The sequence below is a fragment of the Rattus norvegicus genome, chromosome 7 (assembly GCF_021556685.1).
Source record: "Rattus norvegicus strain SHRSP/BbbUtx chromosome 7, alternate assembly SHRSP_T2T, whole genome shotgun sequence".
Lineage (NCBI taxonomy): Eukaryota > Metazoa > Chordata > Mammalia > Rodentia > Muridae > Rattus > Rattus norvegicus.
In genome coordinates this window covers 100,020,789-100,040,793 of record NC_141540.1, presented here as the reverse complement: position 1 = coordinate 100,040,793, position 20,005 = coordinate 100,020,789, and the positions used below count along the sequence as shown (strand labels likewise).

The 20,005-nt window shown below is 39.5% G+C and overlaps 1 protein-coding gene across 5 annotated transcripts in view; it reads left to right on the top strand.

Moving 5' to 3' along the window:
- The window catches only part of Tmem65 (transmembrane protein 65), a 109,985-nt gene that overhangs the window by 27,321 nt on the left and 62,659 nt on the right, over window positions 1-20,005 (top strand). For 2 of the 5 annotated variants that reach the window (XR_015624348.1, XR_015624347.1), the window contains 6 exons: window positions 922-1,028; window positions 2,178-2,245; window positions 6,311-6,365; window positions 7,075-7,117; window positions 9,447-9,552; window positions 11,629-14,226. The exons of 1 other annotated variant lie outside the window; for it this stretch is intronic. Coding sequence is in view for 2 of the 4 variants with exons in the window: in NM_001439820.1 (NP_001426749.1) it covers window positions 2,178-2,245; window positions 6,311-6,365; window positions 7,075-7,117; window positions 9,447-9,552; window positions 11,629-11,730 (374 nt within the window). In the remaining 2 variants the exon portion in view is untranslated. 5 annotated transcript variants of the gene reach the window in all.

Sequence of the window (20,005 nt, the reverse complement as noted above, 5' to 3'; positions counted from 1 at the left end):
CAGCTGCTTAGCTATAGAATAGCGTTTGCCAAAGGAAATTGAAGAAACAGTGAGCTAGTAGGAGATCATTATTCACTGGAAAGCAAATTCAAACAACCAGGAAAAAACTAATGATAACTAATGATAGTTCTTTTCCCTCTCTCTCAGGTAGAATGTAATTTATGTTAGAAATTAGTAACTTTCCTCAAACACCAAAATAGTTTAAGAGTTCTTTAAGATCTCTCTTCACAGGTAATCTTTCTGATTCTCCCAGCCCAGATTCCTGATTCTGTGTTTATAGTGCATACAATACTATTCTCATTTCTGTAGGCGATGTTGAGATTAACTGTTTATGCAGATAGGTTTCTATGTCTAAATCCTTTGCAGTGGCAACCAAGTTTTATGTGGGGTACCCAGTGCATCCTTTTTTTTAGTTTTTCTCCTTTGAATTGAAAGTAGTTTTTAATTTATTTGACCAACTTGTTTAAATATAAAGATAAAGGCCTACTCCATAGTTCAAGCTGATTAGTTTGGCAGCATGCCTTAATGTTACTGACCAGGCCTCTCCCAGGATAAGCAATCAGCATAATCTTAATTTAATGCCATTAACATCTTATTGAGATGCCATCACATCATTCAAATAAATGCCAAGTGATCTCAGCTGATTCCGTGTTATTAGCATATTCATGTTTCACAGACCACAGAGAAGGGTGTATCTAGGTACACTCGGATAGTGGGTGACTGTAAACATTCCAGTGTGCCCCTTTGCCTGTAAGTTTATCTGTGGTTGGAAGTGTGTATTTTGGAAGCTGTTTACTATGAAAAGTCAGGATATTGAGTAGGCATCCAAAGGACGTAGGTGAAAAGTCAGAGAAGTAAGTCTGAGTTCTGAGTTGAATCCCATGCCATCAGTGGAACAGTTGACTTTTACCATCTTAACAGCTTTTGCAGTGATGATCACGGTGGGATACTCTGCTTCCTGTCATGAACATTGCTACTATGACAAGTGACACTGAAATGACTGGTTATGTCTATTGTGCCCTTTCGATGTAAGAACTATACACGATGGTGCATATTATTATGCTGAATGTGACATTTCGTTGAGAGTACTTGTGGGTAAAAGTGTTTATTTTTTAAAATTCCTGCCTAGTAGCATTTTTGGCTTGTAGAGCTCACCATAGCAGTGTCATGTTTTCATAACTTCTGGGTTGTATTTTAATGACATTGTATATTTAGCTACATTAAAGGTGACTCTGAAGATACTAGCAAATATAACCAGCGGGGTAAGGAAATGTAGTATAAAGCTCAGATTCTTGATGCTTACTGGAAAATGTAGTCAGCTGATCTGACACTTCCGTGCCTTAGTAGTTGTAAAGAGCGGTTAGAATCGTCTTTTCCCGTTCCAGCTTGTAATCCGTGACCTCACAGCCTCCTCCAGTTGTCTAACTATGACATTAGCTTCTTTTCCAGGTTAGTAGTCCTCAATGTAATTAGTTATTTTTGAGCATCTGCTCTGTCCTCAGCACTGTATAGTGTGCTAAAGAGGCAAGTTTGAGAAAATGAGGTGGGATTATAGAATATGTTTTGCTACTTTGACTTTTAATATACCATGTTTCAGGTTATGCACCAGATAGATGACATGAGATGTGTCTTTGGCAGGAAGAGGCCTTCAAGCCACTTTCTGATATGGAGCAAATTCTGAATCTTACAGTTTCAGCAGCACTTGGGAATTCTGATAGGTTCTGAGATGTTAAAGGCTGCACATAGATGTCAGGTGAAGTTGAGGTAATTTCCTTTCCCTAAAATTTCTTTAAAGAGTTGATGAACTCCCCTGGAATTTGAGTGCAGGCATTTTTAAAGATTACTATTACAAACACTGAGATGAGTAGCTTTGCGATGGTCCTCAGGCGGGAGAGAGAGAGATAGACTGGCATGTGTCAGGTACGTGAGGTCATTGTATGTTTACAGATTTACTCTTCCATGAACTGTGTGTATGTGCATTGCCAGTAAGGAGACATAAAGGCCAAAAGCTGTTTTTATGTGTTATATATTTGTGCGTTATTTAACTTCTGTTAAATAAACGTGCAGCAGCACAAATCCCTGATCATTCTTAATCCTTTAATTACATGTCCTGTTTTGTTTATTCTAAAGTTATCAAGGAATTAAAATATATTTTTCTGTGTTTTGATGTTTTTCAGTATTCTTCCACAATGCGATACCTTTCGTAGGGTTTGGCTTTTTGGATAACGCAATTATGATTGTTGCAGTAAGTCCTCACCATTTGTATTTTGAGTAAATAAAGGGATTAGTGTGCACTACATTTTCCTAATAACTTATATATTATACCTGTCAAATTAATTAACAGTGAACAAGTTCAATTTTAAAGCATCACATATATTAATTATGAAACTTTTGGCAAGGCATGCAGACAAACATTTATGGTTTATTTGATTTTCTTCTAACATTTTTATTACGGAGCAAATGTGTGTGACGTATCTGGGGTTCTTGTGTTGGTGTCTGTTATCGCGTATATATTTTGTATTATGTACAGGGTATTTGATTGGTTCCTAGTTGAATTCTCTCATTCTAGACTATCTTAGGTGTCTGGACATAGTCAAGGCTTTAGTCTCAGCATTTAACCCTAAAATGTCTTCAGATTCACTTTGCAGCCTCTTCCACCTTGTTGCTTTCTGTAGTATAAAAAGTCCCCTTTTAGCTTCTAGATTGCTTTATGGAGTCAACTCTTTTGGATATTAACAGTGAATAGATTGTGGGCTACCTAAATCCCTAGAAGAGAAAATAGCATAAATTACTTATTTCTTTCTATGTACCAGTGTGAAGTCCTAAGGAGGGCTTTTTACTGAGACTCATTTGAAAAAACAATGCTTCCCTGAGTTAGAACGCTGAGAATTTACTGAACTATGAACTATTGTTGAGGAAACTACCCAGAAAGATGGCGGGAGAGAGGAGAAGGTTGGGCGGTGGTGGGAAGGGAGGAGTGATGGAAGAATTTCTGGGGTTTTGGAATTCACCTGTCCTATGAATGAAGATAAATAGATTTAGTTTTAAAATAGAAATTTTAAAAAGTAAATTGCATAATTGTTTAATAGGCTACAGCATTGTTTAAAATGTAAACTCAGCTCATTTGGGATGATGTGGTTGCCACAGGGTCTAGCGTTGCATCCAAATTAATGAGAACCGGGTTTCCAGTGGGTCCACCTGTCCCTTTGGTTTAAAAGAGGTATAGGGGTCACAGCAGCACGAGTCAGCTGCAGTCAGCAGTCACAGTGACTCTGGCCTGTGCACAGCTGGGGTCATAAGCACCTCTGCAGGGCTTCTTGGTACCGTGCCACAGCAAGGCCAGACTTCCAAAGGCTGACACAGGTTAGTTGAGTGGGCCTAAGATATAATTCCAGAATGGTCATTTTTAGGATTATTTTCCTAGTATACATAGAAGAATAAAATTGATCAGTGTGTGTATGAATGTCAGATGAGTATTTAATTATTTAGAAACACACTGCTTTTCTCAGGCTGCTAACATTGAGTTGTCTAAATTACTGTTATTAATACAAAGCATATCTACTTGTAATAAAAGCTCCTTTGTGCTGAGTTTATAAACTGTAGTTGATTGTGTACCCGTGAGCAGGTTGTCTGATAGAGAGCATCTGTGTGCTAAATATTTCAGTTTCCCAACGTTTTAGCGCTCGAAGCCACCATTGTAACACATTTCTATAATAAGGCTCACCTTAAAGACTCAAATGCTGAAATACTGTCCTTTGCTATGAGCACTTGTGGAGATGGCACATTTTGAATAAAGGGGAGGATGTGGGACCCTGTGCAGTATCTTTTAAAAAAGCTGAAGTGTCTGTGTGCAAAGGAACTGTTGATGGGACCTGACCAAACGCAGCCACAGACCCCAGTCACTTCAGTATTGTTGGCTACTTGCTTTCCTCGGGGCTGTGTCTCCTCCCTAGCATATCAGAGTAAAGTGTGTGTCCAGACCTGAGATTCTTAACTCCAGGTTACCAATAACCTGTTTACATAAATCCATCTTCAAGGACACATCTCCAGCTTTTACTGGAATAAGTATTTAAATCTCTGACTTTAACACCCAGTGAAGAGTAATAATGGTTTTGACAAAAGTGCTGAGAGGGTGACATGTTCCCATGAGGTGTTTCACTTGACTAGAGATGAACACAGATGAGTAACACAATGGACGATTCTCTAGAAGGGAACCAAGTAGAGTAATCATTGCCATCTACCAATGTGTCTTTTCCATTTGGTTTGTTTTTGCCCTTCACCATGGTTTAAAGCACAAATCACCTTTTCTCACTGTGGAGCAGATGTGAGTGTTTCAGACAGGGCGAGTTACACAGTCTTCTGCCCTGTCTCACCCTCTTCCTTCTCTTAGATGTCCCTCAATGTCTTTGTACTCAAACTTCTCTATAGTCAACTATGATAGGGTAAAGTAGACCTTCATTGTTGACTGCTAGTAATAATAATATTCAGCCAATATTCTTAGGCTATATAGCTTATTATAATTGTATATTACTGGATTGCTTTTTGTAATTTATAATTTAGTCATTTTGGTAATTGATTTGTTTTACAATTCGACTAGGATAGAATTTTTAAGAATAGGTTAGTTGTAAGGTAAGAGTAATGAAGGTGATAAAGTGTAACTTTGATATCTGCTGTAGATTTATTTGTAATTCCCATCTCATCTATTAAAACAAAAGTTTTCAGAATACAGAACAAAATAAAGATTGTATTTTACTGTAAATACATTTAGGGAATTGTTCCCCAAGCGATAAAGCACACAAACACTTCTTGGTTCTTCTTTTTGAAGATTTATTCACTTTATATATGTGAGCTAGCTGTCGCTGACGCACCAGAGGAGGCACTGGGTCCAGTCACAGACGGTTGTAGCCTCCGTGTGCATACTGAGCCGTTTCTCCAGCCTCCTCTTGGTTTCTTGCTGTTACTCTGTGTAGGGAGCGGTAGGCTCAGGCCTGGACCCTCATGCATGTTAGATACTCTGCACACAGCGCTACATCTTCAGCTCACACAAAGGCCTTAACATTCTTCCTGGGTTATTGACAATGCTTGCCTGCTGTCAAGGGTGCTGTCACACTTAGGATTTACGTGTGCACGGCCCTGTAGTGGTGCTCTGCCGTCTTCATGTTTATGTAAGAAAAATATGTATCTTTGTTATTTTCTCTCTGTTCATGCTTTCCTTTTATTTTCCTCTGAAATCTGCTATTTTAGGTGCCTTCAGAAGTTAATAATTTTATGTGTCTAGGAGAGTGGTGCATCAGGCTGTTTGGTCATATTCAACACGAGTTATGTCTTCAAGGGGTAGGACTGAGCGGAGGGACAAGAGAATTGAGGAAAGTGTCCTCCAGGGTTTGCCCTCTGGGCTAACTGATGAGCACTGGTTTTGTGTACCACACCTGAGGCTTCTTTTTCTTACTATTGGTAGTTAGTTTTTAAAATGTTCACTGCCAGATCTCTAGAGAGTTTAATCTTTATCAAGGATTAGAACTGAAATAGCAAAATAGACCTAGGACCTCCTCTGTCTGACAGCCTGGGAGTCATGCATCCCTGTCACCTCAATGCCACCTCTGTTGTGTGGGTGGGAAGCATGAGCTCCTCCACTTTACCCAAGGGGATGTAAATGTGGGGCCTTCCAATGAGTAGATCCAGTGGGTCCTCATTACTCAGTTCTCAGTGCTGCAAGCCTGTCAGAGTTAACGTTGTCCCACATAAACACATGAAGCCCAGCTGCGTTAATGGTTAAGGAGCCAAAGGTGTTTAGGAAAATCTTTCTAACAGTGGTTTCCCTAGAAAATCATTTAGTCTTTCAAATCTTTTGGTAAGAGTAAGCAATAGAACAATATGTTACAGAATTTAGCATCTATGCATCCATCTTTGTGTTCAAAGAGCTTTAAAATGTATTTCTGGGAGACTGAAAAGTAAAATTAAGAAACTAGAGGTTAGACTATTAATGATGAATTGATTACTACATGTGCTGCTATTTATTTTTAGGAAGGTTCAACTTTAGCAGATGAAATGCAATTGGTTATTTTGTCATGAATGTATATGTATACATAGAATTAGAATATAGAATATATAATAAATATATAAATGTAGAATTAACATAGAATATATAGAGAGAATTAAGTGAATCATCTCATTCTGTGCACATTTATGGATGTTTTCGGGTGTAATTGTATGTTAGCAGCATATTGACTTTGCAGTCTGTTTTTATTAGCACGTTGATATTCTTTTAGAGCCATGTCAACTTTAATTTTTTTTCCCAATCACTTTTCAGGGAACCCAAATTGAATTGTCTATTGGAATTATTTTGGGAATTTCAACAATGGCAGGTATTTAATAATAGCAAATGTTAAAATTCTATTGTCTGCATATGGTTTAAAAATGTCAGATTTAAAAGATATTTTAAATGAGTTTGCTCATTGAAATGTTTATTTGTTTAGCTATCTTTAATGTTAATCTTCTGTTTCTTAGTTTTCTGTATATGTTTTTCCCCCTGAGAACTTGTAATTTATGTTAGTTAGTGGGTAACAGAACTCAACTAAATTGTCTATGTTAAGGCAATTTTTTCTTATAATTCAATATTATCACCAAATCATTTTACCCTTTGTCACTATTAAGTTATTTTCAAGTTGAGTAGAAGAAAAACTGTAAAAGAAGTACTTTCGTTCCTTTATTTTCTTGAGTTGGGTTTCCTAACTTGGCTTTGTCCTTGAAATACCAATATCCAAATTTCCCAAAGCAAATGTCATACTGAAGACAAAACTATGAAATCTTAGTATGGAAATAGGAATAGAAAATTTCTGCTATAATAGGTAAACACTCTATTAATGGAGGTAGAATATTATACTTTTAGGATTATGCTCCATTTTAAACCCTTGGCACCTAGAGCTATTCCTGAGCTGCTCCCGAATACAGTTGTTACATCCAAGAATAGTTCGACTCCAGAAGCCCAGCACTCAGTGCCTCTCACGCGATGTAATACTGTGACCTTTGCTGGCTTGGCTTTGATAATTCATTGTGTGTTTTTCAAATTTCCAGCTGCTGCTTTGGGAAATCTTGTTTCAGATTTAGCTGGACTTGGGTAGGTTCATCCATGATTTGTTTCTGTAGTTATGTTCTTACACGTTCTTGTTTTTATTATTCTTTAATTAACAAGCCTTTAAAAAGGACAATTATTTTCCTTTGGGTTCTAAAACTAAAAGTTTAAGTTTAATATTTCTAAGTCAGTAGTACTAAATGTTTGGTGGACATTAAATGTAGTCGGGACAATGTGCCAATAAAACTAAGTAGTGGTTCCAAGGCTAGATAAAACCATGCCACTATATAAGCAAATTAGAATTTCTATTTATGGAAGATATATTTTGTGGACATCTACAATGGGAACAGAGACCTAAAAGCAAACCTCTGTCATTTTTCCACTTCCTTTTACTTACAAAAAGCCCAAAGATAAGAGATATGGCCCAAATTTGAGAACACTGACCTGCAAAGGAAATAATGTCTAAGACACACTCCTCCCGCCCCCCTCTCCCAGTAAGACAGTGAACATAGGGTCATATGCACTTATGCACCCCACCTTGAGCCACCCCCCGGCCTGCAGGCATGTGTTTACTTGGCCATTTCTCTTTCTTTCCTGTGGCAGGCATGATAACACAAACGGAGGACGGCTGCCCTGAAAAGCCAGCTTTCTCTCTTTCTTCCAGGTGGCAGATGGCCTGAGCTGCTTCCTGGGCTTGAGACAGCCCAGAAGTTGGCATTCAGTATTAGGGCAAACGTCTTTCTCTCTCTTGCTTTGTCATTGACATTGTCGTCTTCCTCTCTTCGCTACTGAAGCAGTATATTTTGAGATTTGGATCTAGTAGGAGTCTATTCAGCTCATAGTCTAGGCAGAAACAGTTTTATAAGTGATCTGACCCTTCATATTAGACATCTGCACTTGAGTTTGAGGCTAAAGCTAATTTTAAGGCTTTTGTTTTGTTTTCCTGTAGGGCATGATAACGATTTTATATTCCTAGAATTCTTGACATAAATCTTATCTTGATGACATTTATCTTATCTCTTTGACATTTCATTTTCTATTTCCAAACTTTAGCCTTAATAATTGACAGTATTGAGCTTCTATATAGCTTTCTGATGTATCAATGGAATGAACTGATAGATTTTAAAGCCACTTAGTTTTAGATTGGACTTTTATGAAGAGCTTCTATGTTTGAGAATATTTCTCCCTCTAGTTTCCCTTTCTCTCACAGGTATCATTTATGTGTTCCTGGATGCACACTTTCAAAACACTTCATATCTGAAGCCAGAATGTAGCTTGTGGCTGTTGGTGTGCATAATTGGCAAGCTCTTTTCTTTCTGCTAGTACCTAGAACAAGATTAATGGAAACTTAGAGTTGATCACATTCCCTGTAGGCTAAAGGTTCTAGGCTGCCATTAGGACATTAGTCTGTTGTTATAAAATATAAAAAATAAAAGGCTGCCTTTATCCCCACTAAATCTACACCGCAGTGCCCAAGACATCTGCTGGACAGCGTCATCTCAGTCGGCAAAGCCTCTCACCCGCTCTGCTCCATCCCATATCACACTGCCGAAGGCCTCTCTCTGAGCTGGCAGCCGTCTCTCTACCTGTCCAGTTCCCAAGGCAGGTTTCCATGCCAGAAACACACGTCCCAATTCTGCACGGCCCAGTGTCTCCAGCCGCCGCACACTTTCCTACACTCAAATCGCTACACGAAAGGACACATAACACAATACCCTTTGACCCAGTTGATACCATATAATTGCCCACTTAAACATACACAGCCCTGTGCACATCCATCTCTTAAGCACATTCGTAACAACCTGTAAAGGTGCAGCGTGGAATCTTAACATCCGCCTCCATGTTGTCTCCCAGCTACTCTCTCTCCTTCCCTCTTCCGTTCCCATCTCCTCCTCTTCCTTCAAACTTTTCTCCCACCTATCCTTCCTTCTCGTCCAATGATAGGCCTCTTTCTATCTTGTACCTGCCTCACCTGTGCATCATCCCACATTAGTCTAATAAATTTAAAAAACTGTTACTTCTGATCATAATTATTAAATCAAATTATATGTTCAAACATTTGCATTAAGTTTGGGGTACAGCAATTTTAGTATTATATATATACACACACATATATTTGTATATATCATGTACCATGATTGCTCTCTTAAAGTAATGATAAAAATTAAATGCTCTTAGTCACTGTGTATCAAATATGAATTTGAAAGTGTTTTAAGCCAGAGTCATCTACACATAATAAAATGGAAGCTATAATTTCCCTGTCTAGCGTGAGCACAGGGACGGACTCTCGTTTCTTTTTGCAGTGATTGGTTTTTACTCTTTGCAGACACTTGCATGTCCCTTTAAACTTTCTCCTTCTCTTGTTCTCTTAAAGCCTTGCAGGTTATGTTGAGGCCTTGGCGTCCAGGTTAGGCCTCTCAATTCCTGATCTTACACCAAAGCAAGTTGACATGTGGCAAACACGTGTTAGCACACATTTGGTAAGTTACATGACTTATAAGCATGAACCCAGTGGTCAGCATGGCAGTTTTGAGACTATCATTGATTTGAGTTTTACCTGGGCCTTGGACATTCTCAGAAAAAAATAATTTGTTATCCCTTTATCTTTTTATTAGCATGCTTGACTGATTTAAAAAAAAACACAAAAATTGTTGTGCAGCTTAGTTAATATGAAGGACTTGAGCACCCAAAGGTTTTGTAATCCTTTGTTCATTCTGGAATGGATTCCCATTTATACTGTGGTTGTTCACTGGTGCTCATTTCTGAGCATTTCTGTGGACTGATAGGGGAGGAAAGGTCAAATAATAATGATTGAAATGTTGGTGGTGGCAAGGATCACCCCTGCTCTAGCATTTCTAAGGCGAGCAAGAGGGGACATAGTGGGAAATAGTGAAAGGGATTTTAACAGAATGGGTGGCGATTGAGGTCTCTTAGCAACAGTCATATCCTAGGGCAATCAGGAGCCAAATAATAGTCTCTCTGTTGAAATATGAATGGACGAAATATTTAGATCAAAATAAGAATTTAAGACTGACTTTATTAGTGTCTGGACAGAACCAAGTTGTTTTTATGGCATCTCTCTGAAACTGTAGTCCCTTTAAAGATAATTTACATAATAAGATTGACAGGTTTGACTATTAATATAAATCACAGGCATAACACCACCACAGCAAACAACAAACTACCATAATAATTGACTGAAATAGTGTAGTGTACAGTATTGTCAAAACGTTGATGTCTACTTTGAAAGTTTTTACAGATACTCCACAATCTGATTGCTAACTGGATGCTGTCCAAGAGAAAACATTCACTTCAGTGCTGCCTATTACAGAGCTAGCATAGCTTCCGTAGTGTCAGAGGGGACTGACTGTGTCTCTCTGTTCTTAACTAGAAGCTCCAGGGGGAAAGATCAACTGTGTCTGGCTGGTCCTTGTCTCTGTTTTAACCAGCAGGGTTTAATATACAACAGAATCTCAGTAACTGTTTGTATGAAAGAAGGAAACTTAATTGAGGGGCTGAAGAGATGGCTCATACGTTAGGAGTGTTTACTGCTCTTGTAGAGGACCCAAGTTCAGTTCCCAGCCTTCAGGGTTCACAACTGCCCATTGCTACAGTTCCAAGGTATCCAGTGTCCTTTTTTGGCCTCTGTGGGCATCTGCATTCACATGCACACAAATAGTTAAAAATAATAAAATAGGCATTTTTAAGAAAGAAAACTTAATTGAGAAGTTTAAATTTGATAGTTACCAGGAATGTAAAATTTGGAATCATTTATAGAAATAAAACTTTAAAACTTCACCATATAGGTTTCACAATGAAGATTGCAAAAATCTTCGTGTGATGTGTATACTTACATAGTTGATTAAGGTTGGCAGATGTGCATTTGCATTTTTGTCAAGTATGAAAGACTCCATGACCATAGTCTATGAAGATGCACAAACCTTAACATTTAAGTTTTAAATCATCAGGACATAGAACCCTCTGATGTTGTGTCTCAATTGTGGGAGTGCGTGGTAGGGTCCTTACCGTTAGGAAAGCTTTCAGAGGTCAGGAACCCACAACTGGGGGAACTGGAAAGTCTTTATACGGGATGTATACGTAAACTAACCTATTCCAAAACACTGCACAGGGCGGAGAGGCAGAGAGAACCACTGTTTCTAAGATGGCTGTATGTGACGTAAGTCAGCATACATGGATTAGTACTGAAGGACAGGATACAGAGTATGGAGTCCAGGGACTGAGAATAACTGGTACATTTCCCCCTCCTGTGTTCCAGTCTTCTGATATCAAGAAACACATATGATTTAAAAATCTTATACTTGAATATTTCTTTGATGTCATGTTGTTTTTTCTCCTTTTCTTTTTAATTTTAATATGACATGTTCTTGAGTGTTTGGTAGCTTATTTTAATATGTAGGTTTCTGTAATCAACAGGATTACAGTTGTAGTGGGAATTGCATAGTGTGTGACGATGGACCATTGTCATCAATGTTTAAGCAAGGATACCTCTTTCCAGGCCATGTACCTTTAAGAAATACTCTCCTCTGTTTCCTCAGGGCAAGGCTGTTGGGGTGACGATCGGCTGCATTCTAGGAATGTTCCCTTTGATTTTCTTTGGAGGAGGTGAAGAAGATGAAAAACTGGAAACATCAAATTAATCATCTTAGAATACCTATAAAAGATGTAAACTAATGTACCTCAGTCATTAAATCTACTGTCACAACATTTAGCAGACAGTACCAGTGCATAGATACGGGATCAAATAATTCAGCATGTACTTCGGAAACACTAACTTATTGTGGCTTGGTCTTCTTAAGACATCTTTTTAACAACTACTTAGTATCATTTTATGTAAATTATTGAGATGCTTTTCATCAATGGCTGTCAACATGTTATCTTTTCCTTCTATGTATCAACATATTATTTAACTTTCAGTCATTGATACTGTACTGTACTGACTTGGGGTTTGCTTTCTTACATAACCTGCATGGGATACCTATTTATGTCTTTATTTTTTTTCCCTGATGGACATAATTCAATGCTGAGGTTTCTCCAAATTATTTAAGATGTTTAATATCAGTTAAAAATTGTAACTCCCTGCCTGGTGGCATCCCTTTTGTGGTATTTTACGGTAAACATTTACAATCATATAAATTCATTCAATTTTTAAAGTTCCACATCTTTTCAAAAATGAAACAGTGTTTTAAGTATATCTGACTATTTTAATTTTGACCCACACTGTCTTTAAAGGTCAGAGGTTAATCAGAAAGAACAATTGTCTGGCCCTCCTTTTACATACACCATACACGCTAACAAGTGTACTTATTTCTGATTGGCTTTTTACCTTTCATTTCCCAACTTTGAGCAATCACAGTGAATTCTGGTTTGAGAGAGAAGGCAGCGCTTGGACACTTCCTGTGTCTTAGAGTAGGGTTAAGAGAGCAGGGTAACTAAGAAACCCATAATGATATTTGGAAATTAGGCTAAAAAAATTTTTTTTACAGAAATAGAAAATGGAAATCTTCAAGGAGGTCTAGGGAGTGGATGACCAAGTTCAAGTGGTATTTGGGAAGTTCATGAAGCATCGGTTCTACGACTTTGGAAAGATTAATGTGTTATTTTCTCATGGAATGGAATGAGTCTATGCTCAGAGTCCCAATCGCATTAGATCTTGCTTTGTGACTTTTTTCTGGAAGAGTGTTTTAGAAACAACATGTATTTTCTGTTGCTCTTTGCTATCTAGTCAAATGTAACATGAGGAGTGATCCTTTCTCCTATTTTTGGACTTTTTTCTTCTCTCGTGGCGATCATAGCACAGCTGGTGAAAGCTGCTTGTGTCTGTGTTGTATGTCTGACCTACACGGTCCTGAGAATCCTGAGTATCCTGAGTTTTAGCTTTTGAACCCTTTCCCGCATTTGCTAAAAAGTTACATGTAGCAGAATAAGTGAACATAAGGAAGGGAGAGACTGAAGTTAGAATTTAATCCTGGGGAATTAAAATTATTCATGTCTGCTGAGTAGATGGCAAGACAAATGTCACATGACCATGCTTTTTAAATCTTACTTGGGAGTTTTGTTTGCACAAACTTTCTTTGGGCTCCTTTTAAAGATTTCTTTTCCGTAAGAAATCACGTCACATATTGTTCCTTTTTGTTCTTTGGGGTAACTTAGTCCTGTCCTTTATCATAGAATTTAAGGAAAGATAACATAAAGGTAAAAAGACATCAAATTCTCATATACACAAGTAACATTCTCCTTTGGTCACATTAGCATCACGTGACTTGAGGTCGCAGACAGACTCTTCTGTATCTTTGTCCACGTGTCACACAGACAGCAAGCACAGGGTTCAGGATGATAGACTAGAAGGCACCTTTTACTTTCTGTGTAAACACGTGTGTGCTGGTTTCCTTACCTTGCGTATTGGTGGTTTTCCTGTCTTTGTTTTTAAGTGTTGTATTGTGGTGCTTAACTTTTCTCCTTATTAAATACCATCTCCAGAAACTCGTCTTGGAGTTTAGAAAACACTTTTGACTGTTCATTTCCTTTTTCTTTCTCTTAAAAATCTTCTAGTCCTTATTACCGGAATTTCTGTTAACAGAATTATGCCAGTGTCATTGAAGACTTAAATAATGGAAGATGTAACTTTCACATGAAAGGCATTCTAATTTTCAGTGAAATTTTTTGAATCATGTTTAATCAATAAAATGCTTTGAATCATTACCATACTTAGTTTTCAAAAGCAGACAAACAAAAAATTAAAGTCTCTCTGTCTTTGACCAAAGGCATCGTTTCTCGAGCTCTGGCTCTGACCTAACCTGGTGCTGTGCACAGTGTGATTTCTGAAGGTGGCCCCCTTATGTTAATGACTCCATACCACCCGTGTTGAGCGATTCTCGACACGGAGACTCTGACGTCAGCTGAAAGTGGACTGCCCTGGTTCTCAGAGCAGCTGTTCTCTGTCGGCATTAGAGCTGCCTCGAACTGTGTCATACATAGCTGCTGTAGTACTGTTTGTTCAGAATCCATGTTGTTTGTGTATTATGATTCATTGACTTGTTGATGCATGTAAACCAGGTGCATTTTGTTGCCTCTGTATGTTAAATAGTGACCAATGTTTTTACGAAAGAATTGAACAAAAAATATCTTTTAAGACATTTGGAATGTGGTTTTGATTTTAAGATTCGGTTTTTTTTATCAATCTCAGAGGCCCTGGGTTATTCTATGACAGAGGAACAGATCAATAAGTGCAGGTTTGCTATGGTGTGGCCATGGTATCACAGACACCCCAGTTGGAGCACAGACCTCCCCTTAGAGCCCCCACTGACATGAACCCTGTGGAGTGTGAGAGAGAAATGATTCCATAAAACAGCTGTGAGCGAGCGCTGGGTCATAGTGCCAGGCGCTTCCAGCCCCAGCCACCCCAGACTTCAGTCCACTTCTGGCTTTTTCTCCAGGCAGGACATCAGTAGAAGGCTTTAAATTTTATAGTGCATTTCAGTCTTATTCACATCCCCCCACACCCCCCAAGCTCTTCCCAGGTTCTTTTCACACCTGACTTTGAGCCCCCGCCTCATCCCTCACCCCCTAACCCCCCATCCCCACCCCCACCCTCCACCCTGCCAAGGCCAAGGTGTGCTGACAAATATTCTGGGCCGAGTGATGACCTCACTGGAGTGTGGTTGGCTTATCAGGGCCTGGCTACACACTCTTAGAGAAAACAGACCCTTCCTTTCCCAGCAACTAGCAAAAGACAATACGAGTTTCTGTCTTACATCAAAAGTTTGTGTAAACTGTTTTGAAGTAAATCTGCCTAGTTTTAGAATTCCACTTTATTTATGGACATTTTTATTTTTATAGTTTATAGTGTAATGAAATACCTGGGAAATAGAATCACAGTGTTTCATCCCCACCTCTTTTGAGGTACTCTGGTTTCTGGGAACGATTACGTAATCTGCCCCCACCCCCGTCTAAATTATGTAGACTTAGAAAGTGGATTCCCATTCTTACCACGGATTATTTGGATGATAGGAATGGTGTTTTGGACTCCAGTGTGATGGCGGTGGCAGTAACAACACCATTACCTCCCTTCTATTAACACTGCCTGTTGCCGTGAGCTGCAGTGTTTCACACATATTGCCACGGGTGATCCTATCAGCACTCTGGTGCAGTTGGCATTGCCTATCAGTGGGCTTGGATTAGTTGTGTCCATGCATGTAGCATATGGTCTTATGCCAGAGGACATCATTTTCATGAACTGAGCATTATCTGCTATTTTAACAAAGAAATTCAAATTCTTTTTACAAGTAAGTTTTCTTTAAAAAAAAAATCTTCTCATGTGTAACTTGGCAGTTCTTATTTGAAATCTCAAACTTGGTGAATTCCGTGAGTTTGGTTACATACAGTGTGCTTAGGGACTGTCCAAGGCACCAATACTTATTGGTTTGTGAGATGGTTTTTTTTCTTGACACAAAGTCTCACTATGCTGGTATCAAATTTAGGGCATTTCTTTTATCTGTGTCTTTGAGTGCTGGAGTTAGAGACATGTACCACCAGGCTCAGTATCTTTGTCTTAATGAAGATTATTCTGCCAAGAACAAAGGTGGGGGAAAAACACAGAAATAAATGCAAACTTAAAATGTTTTTATTTCGGTGTTATGGTTGATAAATGGCACAGGGAGCATGGGGTTATAAAATGCTAGTGTATAAATGGGGTTGTCAGGGAAGACTTGAAGTGAGCATGCACAGCACAGATAGACGTCTGTGCACTCAAGTGTGACAGACTCCAGGAAATCGATGTTGCACTAATCAATATTTCCCTTTGGAGTGCATTGTGAATGTTTTCTTCTTTACTTCACACCCAGTGTCTTCACTAACCCTGAACATCAACATGTTAAGTGTTAAGATGAGTAAACATCGGACGTTAAATGGATAGCAGTAGAAGAAAGTGCCCCAAAAGTGTGGAACGGTGATCTTGGGATTCAGAAAGCCTGTCGATAACCTGCTGGTCAGTACCTGGGTTTGTGTGTGCTCTTGACCATGTGGCAGTCACTTGTGTCCCACAAAGCAATCTATGCTGCTGGTCTATTAAGTTAGGACTGACAGCAGAGTTAGGGTGGTTTGGGCCAGGGGCTTGGCTTTTTGGTGGTTTTGTTGTTGTTGTTGTTGTTTTAGCAATGGAGTAGTGATCAAGACAGTCACATAAGATGTTTCCTTTTGAGGTGTCAAAACCTTGGGGGATGAAGGTGGGGAGGTGGAGGGGGTTGGAGATGTGGGGTAGGGGGTGATGTCTCCTGATGATATAGACTCATGTTTCACCTTGGTGTTTGTATGGAAGCCCATTACACTGAGCATGGATGCCACTGACATGTTCCACAAGCCGAGGTTTGAGGATGTGTGAGCTCACCTCACTGCCTTGAAGGCTAAAAAGGCTTCGGAGAGGTACACCATTTTTCTGTAATTACAAGAACTTCTGGTTTAAGTGAAAAAACACGAGGGAGGGGTTAAAGAGGGGACCCTCCAGAGTAGCTGGATTAAGTAAATATGTGAGATTGTGAAAATCAGTTGACCTTGGTAAGAATCTGCAAACTGTACATTTACATAGTGTTTTAGCATTCACAAAGCACTTGCATAGCTACTACACAGAAATGGGCTTCAAATGGCTGCTAATGCCAAAATAGCAGAAACAAGCTGGGAGGCACCTTAGTCAGGAATAAGGACCTTCTGGGACACTGACCCACAAGTTCCGGCAACAACACTCTTCTCTGTTGTGTCAGTTCATCGGATCCTATTTTTGTTTTTTGTTTTTTTTTTTTTTATTATTAACTTGAGTATTTCTTATATACATTTCGAGTGTTATTCCCTTTCCCAGTTTCCGGGCAAACATCCCCCTCCCCCCTCCCCTTTCTTATCGGTGTTCCCCTCCCCACCCTCCCCCCATTGTCCCCCTCCCCCCAACAGTCTAGTTCACTGGGGGTTCAGTCTTAGCAGGACCCAGGGCTTCCCCTTCCACTGGTGCTCTTACTAGGATATTCATTGCTACCTATGAGGTCAGAGTCCAGGGTCAGTCCATGTATAGTCTTTAGGTAGTGGCTTAGTCCCTGGGAGCTCTGGTTGCTTGGCATTGTTGTACATATGGGGTCTCGAGCCCCTTCAAGCTCTTCCAGTTCTTTCTCTGATTCCTTCAACGGGGGTCCTATTCTCAGTTCAGTGGTTTGCTGCTGGTATTCGCCTCTGTATTTGCTGTATTCTGGCTGTGTCTCTCAGGAGCGATCTACATCCGGCTCCTGTCGGTCTGCACTTCTTTGCTTCATCCATCTTGTCTAATTGGATGGCTGTATATGCATGGGCCACATGTGGGGCAGACTCTGAATGGGTGTTCCTTCAGTCTCTGTTTTAATCTTTGCCTCTCTCTTCCCTGCCAAGGGTATTCTTGTTCCCCTTTTAAAGAAGGAGTGAACCATTCACATTTTGATCATCTGGCTTGAGTTTCATTTGTTCTAGGCATTTAGGGTAATTCAAGCATTTGGGCTAATAGCCACTTATCAGTGAGTGCATACCATGTATGTCTTTCTGTGTTTGGGTTAGCTCACTCAGGATGATATTTTCCAGTTCCAGCCATTTGCCTACGAATTTCATAAAGTCGTTGTTTTTGATAGCTGAGTAATATTCCATTGTGTAGATGTACCACATTTTCTGTATCCATTCCTCTGTTGAAGGGCATCTGGGTTCTTTCCAGCTTCTGGCTATTATAAATAAGGCTGCGATGAACATAGTGGAGCACGTGTCTTTTTTATATGTTGGGGCATCTTTTGGGTATATGCCCAAGAGAGGTATAGCTGGATCCTCAGGCAGTTCAATGTCCAATTTTCTGAGGGATCCTATTTTTGTATGTCTCCTGAGCTTTTCTCCTCTTCCTTGTTTTCCCTAACCTCAGGACGACAGAAGTCGTTTTTAGGATACATTTTTTTGTTCCATGCTGGGACTTTAAAACCATGCCAATCAAGCATTCTTTTCTCCATTCCTACTTGGGGGTAGAATAAAAGTTAAATAGTTTATTTCACTAACATTTTTTACTGTTTTTTCTTCTACATTGACTCAGAGAAAAAGCCCATATTTCAAAAGAAAAAGATTAGCCTCGTTTTAAATGTCAGGTCTGAGGAAGAGATGTCGCCCTCTGCTCACTGGAGCCTGGCCTCTACTAGGTGCTCCGTGGGTCCTTGTCACCCAGGTCACTCTGATTTTCTCCTTGGGTACTAGAGTGCTGACAGGATCTTCAGAGCGTCCTTTGGATACCTCTGCATCCATCCTAACAGATTGTCTCCTTTCCTGTGTCACATTCTCCACCTCTTCTGATCTTTACACATTTTGCTTCTAGAAGGCTAGTTATTTTACAGTCAGTTCTCTGGGCCACTGTTTTTATTACAGGTAATCAAACAATGAGAATGCAGTATGTACATACATTCCATATTTAAAAATCAATTCCAAGGGCTGTGCATGGTAGTGCATGCTTTTAATCGTAGCATTTGGGAGGCTCTGGGGTAAGCTCTGAGAGTTCAAGGCCAGCATGGTCTACATATCTAGTTTCATACGACCCAGGAATAGATAGTGAGACCCTCTTTCTTTATTTTAACAACAATGCAGACAGTATATTTCTGTTAATTTAGTGCTTGCCTGCTTTTTTTTAAAGCAGATAATTATTCTTTTAATTTCCTGAATATGTTTTTTAAACATTTATCAGCTATTTTATTTATTATATGTTTTATTTATTTACATTTCAAACCCTTTCCTGGTTTTCCCTCTGGAAACCCCCTAACCCATCCTCCTCCCCCAGCTTCTATGAGGGTGCTTCCCCACCCACCCATTCATTCCTAACTCCCTACCCTGGCATTTCCCTACACTGGGGCATTGAGCCTTCCCAGGACCAAGGGCGTCTTCCCACCATTGATGTCCAACAAGGACATCCTCTGCTATACATGCGGTGTACTCTTTGATTAGTGGTTTAATCCCTGGAGTCTCTATGGTGCTGGTTGGTTGATATTGTTGTTCTTCCTATGGAGTTGCAAACTCCTTCAGCTCCTTCAGTTCTTTCTCTAACTCCTCCACTGGGGACCCTGTGCTCAGTCCAATGGTTGGCTGTGAGCATCCACCTCTGTGTTCATCAGACTCTGACAGAGCCTCTCAGGAGACAGCTATATCAGGCTCCTGTCAGCAAGCACGTCCATTCTGGGTGAGGTAACCCATTCACAAAAGAACACACATGGTATGCACTCACTGATAAGTGGATATTAGCCCAAACACTCAGAATACCAAAGCTACAATTCACAGACCACATGAAGCTCAAGAAGAAGGAAGACCAAAGTGTGGATGCTTCAGTTTTTCTTAGAAGGGGGAACAAAATTTTCAAGGGAGGAAATATGGAGACAAAGAGCAGAGACTGAAGGAAAGGCCATCCAGAGACTGCCTCACCTTGGGATCCATCCCATATACAGACACCAAACCTAGACACTATTGGAGATGCCAAGAAATGCTTGTGGAGACCCCTTTTTAAGAAAAGAAATACTCTTGGCTTATTCTTAGTGCCTGTGTTGGAGCTAATGACTGTTGTAACCTCACTTTCCCCTGAAGCTTCACTCCAATGATGCTTATTTACAGTTTTGAAACTTTCTACCCATTCCCCCCTCCCATTTCCTTAGCATTGTGCTAATTTCTCCACTTTCGGGCTTAATGGCATGTGTGTTTTCATAAAAGGACAGCTTTGTGATTGTGTCTTAAGTTCAGTATTATAAACCAAAGATTTTAAGCATCTTTTTTTTTCAAGATGCCTTTACTCTCCAAACATTTTAGGTTCCCCAAGTGGCCTTTTTGTAATACTGTATTAGGGATGCAACTAACATAAAAACAATTTATTCATTTAGTATAATTACAAACCAACTT